This window comes from Tamandua tetradactyla, chromosome 9 (genome assembly GCF_023851605.1).
Source record: "Tamandua tetradactyla isolate mTamTet1 chromosome 9, mTamTet1.pri, whole genome shotgun sequence".
In the NCBI taxonomy this organism is placed as follows: Eukaryota; Metazoa; Chordata; class Mammalia; order Pilosa; family Myrmecophagidae; genus Tamandua; species Tamandua tetradactyla.
In genome coordinates, this window is record NC_135335.1 from 49,128,206 (window position 1) to 49,132,704 (window position 4,499).

Below are 4,499 nucleotides of genomic sequence, written 5' to 3' on the forward strand. Positions count from 1 at the left end.
TCTCTAGACAGCAAGGTACCCCCACCCACAAGGGCTCAGGGAAAACTCGGCCACACCCAAGGCCCCTGGTCCCCACAACCTGACACTCCAGGAAAAGCTGCTTTAGATTAAACTCATCTCCAAACAGGACACTTGCTGAAATCTCCTTAAACCTTTGATTGGAATGTAAAACGAAAAAGGCAACTTTCACTTTAATTTCTTAATTTACGCTCCTTAGTAGAGTGTGGGGAAGACGCCTATATCACACGTGACACGTGACAGGGCTCCACCACCGATGGAGCCTTCTACTGGCGCCGCAGTCCTTTCCACGCACGAGGATCCAGATGTCAGTGAGGTCTTGCGGCTCACTAGCAAGGGTACTAGACATTAAATCAGGAGCCCTATGTTCTGGAAAGGGCTCTACTACTTTTGTGGAACTCAGTAAAAGCTATCACAGCTCTGCAGGATGCGAAGGATACCCCTTGGCTGTGACATGGGGCTCCAGGCCCAGAAGTAAGGACCTTTCTTCACCACTCCCCTCACCGCCCCCTAGGTGTCAGCAGCACCCTCCCTCAGGGCCCCTGTCATGCCCACACACAGTCTCTTTACCTGGACACCTGCCCTGGCTTCACCTGGCTAACCTCTACTAACACTCCAAGTTTCAACTGAAATGTCCCAGCCTATAAACACTTTTTCAAGATACGTTGGTATTAATGAAATCACAATCCAGAGAAAGAGGGTTTGGTACATGCTAAGCACTGGCCAGCCACTTAACGGGGTATTTTTTTCCATTCTTGGTGAATGCATTTTAGAAGACCACTGATACAATGAAGAGTCTTAGAAATATAACAACCAGTTCTAGGAAATAAGCATGATCAGCAATGAGGAGAGGATATGAGAGGCCTTAGGTACTCTACAACTTGGAAGAGATGTTATTCTGTGGAGCAAAACTGCTAGGAAAGAACAAGTAGGGATTATGGGGAGGATTTTAGCAAAATATGAAATGATCTCTAGACTGAGCAGTTTGAAAATGAGCAGACTTCCTTAGAAGGTAGAATTCTCAGGTCAGGGCTAGGGGTGCTGGGCCACAGGAGGCCTGTGAGGAAAGCCACAGTCCAAACGATTGCTGGCACAAACACGGGAGTTCACTTCAGCAGCTCCAACTACCAAGAAGTCTCTTGGATTTTTAAATTCCAAGATCTGAACTGATAAAAGTAATTATTTCTGAATTTTCTAATTTCAATTTTACATCATTCCTTTGTTTTTATTGAGGTTTAAATTTTAATTATTTTATTAATGGTTTTTTTCAGAATATCAATAAAAAAGATTTTCTTCCTTAATATAATTTTTAAGTGGTAAAAATATTTTAACCCAAGAATTAAAGTTCATTGAAACAATTTTAACACAAATGTCCTTGAAAATTTTACAGAGCACAATATAAATTTAGGGTAACGGTAGCAAGAACAATAATAACCAGACGTACAATGTAATTTTTTAAACTGACCCAAAGTAAAATTAAAATAGAAAACGAGATCCCTAACTATTTATTTTTAATTTCTAGGATGTTCATTTTGAATGAATGCATAAACACAGCCAGCTTAAAAAGCAGCAAACGTTAAGCTTTGCGTTTAAATACAATTTTGTGGGAGATTTTAGAATTTGGAGAGCTCAATTAAAATCCAATTTCCATTTTTAGGTAAAACTCATTTAACGTAACTTCTTCAATTAGACAACCATAAGATTTTCTAACAGGGAAACACAAAGAATGAGGAAACCTACATAACATATAACTAAAAATAATACGTGAACCTTAAGACAACAGTCTAACTACAAATGTGTACCTCTCTTCCCTCCTGAGACCCCTATCAAAAAATGATAGAAAAGAAAAAAAGATATATTCTTACTAAATGGAATAAACATTTATCACCTCAAAAGCATAAAAGCAGAAATGACTAAAGTTGGGAGAAAAGTGGGAACGGGTAAGATGTCAATGTTCTCATTGGATAAAAGATAAGGTATAGATCATGAACAAGAAATTAATTTTTAAGTACAATATTTCAAACTACAAAGTAAGGACCTAAAAATGATTGCATACCTCCATCAAGAGGAGAGAGGGGAAGTAGGGTGGTTCGGGTGACCCAAGTCCTCAGCTGTCGGCAAAATCATACCTAAAATTGGTCAGGTTCATCTGCATATCGGCCAGAGATATGGGCACCACCAGGGCTGACACCAGAAACTTCCGAATGGCTCCCCCTGGGGAGCAGGTGGGGGTGGGCTGCTTCCTTTTCATTTATAAAGCCTATACTAGTTGATTTTTACTAAGTACAATTATTTCACTAGGCATTTAAATCTTTTAAAAAACATAGGTCAGAGGGCACTGAGTGCCGGCTACAAGCCCACAGCCATAGGATTCCACAACACAGGGTCCAGATTCGTGTCCAACACCAGATCCGGTACTTTTCCCACTAGCTAAAGTATCTCAAGAAAAATCTGAGAGGGTCTGAACCAAGGGTATATATTGAAAACATGCCATCATTTCTCAAATGTGATTTTAAACACTTGAATGGAACCAGACAAACACCATACAAGCTGTCAAGTTGAATGATACTGCCCGCTGTTATAATCACAAGCAAAACAAAAGATTACTATGAAGGGCTAAGTGTAGAGCTATAAAATACATTCAGAACAATTCATTAAAAGAAAGAAATGGATTTATCCCTCCTAGGACAACTTCTTAAATATTCATGTCATAACATTTGAAAAACCTTACCTAAAGTGAGGAGTTCACAACTATTTAAGGTCTTTGGGTTTTACTTTCCCTCTCTACTGAACTACCTTAGAGCCTTTACAAATTTACACCCAAGCCCATCTGTAGATAGGCCCAAACTTATGGTTCAATTTTGCCATTTCTATGTAACCCACAGGACACTTGTGAGGATTCAGGGAGCTAATGCAAGTAAGTGAAGTGCTGGCAGGTACTAACTGGTTTTTATATGAGAAAAAGACCTCTCCACACCAGAGGTTTCTCCACCTGGACCTGTGACATGCTTACAACCAGACCCTCACTTTCAGCTAAAATCTCACAGCTAAAATTTTTCTCCTCCAGCCTAGATAAAGGACAACAGTGTTTTCACCAATAAATCAATCAAGGGCTGCACGTGGGAGTGGAGGCGCCCCCATTGAGGACAGGGAATGACACAGGAAGGGTCTCAGTCTGCAGAGGGAATGGAGGAGCCACCCGCTGAGAACACACAGCCATGGGCTCTCCTGCAGCTCTGCGATTTACCAACTTCCATTTAGGAATCTCCCCTAAAATGCACACAGGACTTATTAAATGTTAGATGATGTGTGGTTGATTAACTCCCCCCCCAGAGCTTCGTTCAGTGCTTATGGCCCCCCATCCCAGGCTTGGGGAGGGGCGAGGGACCCCTCACAGGGGGCACAATCACGGCACAGCATCTAAACGCCTCCGGGGTCCCCTGGAGGGCCGCCTCGGGCACCCCTCTCCGGGTTGGCATGTGCTTTGTTATCCACGCTTCAAAAGGTGAAACTGCATACTGAGCGCCTCGGTTCCTCGTGGCACCTGGACTCTGTACCAAATTACTAAGCAGGTGGGGGGCCAGGTGCACCAGAAAGAATCACTAAACACAACCTTGCACACTCAGTGGCTGAAAATCCTGCAGGCGAGCCCTGCAGCCATCACCGTGAGGGATACATGGGGACGGACCTGAGGGAGCGCCAAGGTCCGGAGAGCACCGCCACGGCCACCTCCCGCTGATCCGCACGACCCGCAGGCCTCGGGGGCGCGGTCGCGACCCACACGGAGCCCGACCCTTCCCCACCCCCGACCCGTCCCGGGGCTACCCCCAATCCCGCCCTGTCCCGGGGCCCGGGGCTCCCCCACCCTCTGCTCCGTCCCTGGGGCCGCGAGCGCGCGGCGGGGGTTGAACGGCGCCTCGGCCCGCCCGGTGACCTTGGGCACGCCGGTTTCTCGAGGGCAGCGCCGGGAACCCAGGCGAGGCGACCTTCGCCGGCGGGGCCTCTGGACCGCAGGCCTAGACCGGGGCGGTGGAGGGATCCCGCTGGGAGGGGCGGCCGGGTCGTGACCTTCAGCCGGCCGCGGCCGTCTCCGCGCTCTGCACAGGGCCGCGCCCCCGCCCCGCGTCCCCGCCACGCACCCCTCGACCGGGGTCCCAAGCCCCCCACCCCGCGACTCCCGCCCCCCGCCCGCGTCCCCTCCCCGCAGACCCTTCAAGGCCAGGCCCCGACACAGGGGCGGCGGGCACGGAGACCGAGCTCCGTCACCCTGCGGACCGCTCCCCCGGCGGCGCCGCTCACCGCTCTGGTCAGCGCCAAACGCCGGGCGCGCAACAGCCGCGACACGACCCCGACCCCCGACATGTCTACCGGCCACAGCGCAGTCCCGCCACTAAGCGCTGCACGGCGCCTGCGCGCCAGGCCAAGCCGCGGGGCCGGGGCGGGGGAGGGGCCAAGAGGGTAGTGCGCCTGCGCACCGGGCT

General features: G+C 48.8%; 1 protein-coding gene across 3 annotated transcripts in view; it reads right to left on the bottom strand.

The window, feature by feature from the left end:
• SDHA (succinate dehydrogenase complex flavoprotein subunit A) overlaps positions 1 to 4,448 on the bottom strand; it is a 34,201-nt gene extending 29,753 nt beyond the window's left edge. For 2 of the 3 annotated variants that reach the window (XM_077116777.1, XM_077116776.1), the window contains exon 1: positions 4,318 to 4,448. In XM_077116777.1, coding sequence (XP_076972892.1) covers positions 4,318 to 4,380 — 63 coding nt within the window. In that variant the 5' untranslated portion in view covers positions 4,381 to 4,448. The remainder of the gene's footprint in view (positions 1 to 4,317) is intronic. The other variant, XM_077116778.1, reaches the window with a different exon arrangement.
• Positions 4,449 to 4,499: the final 51 nt, after the last annotated feature.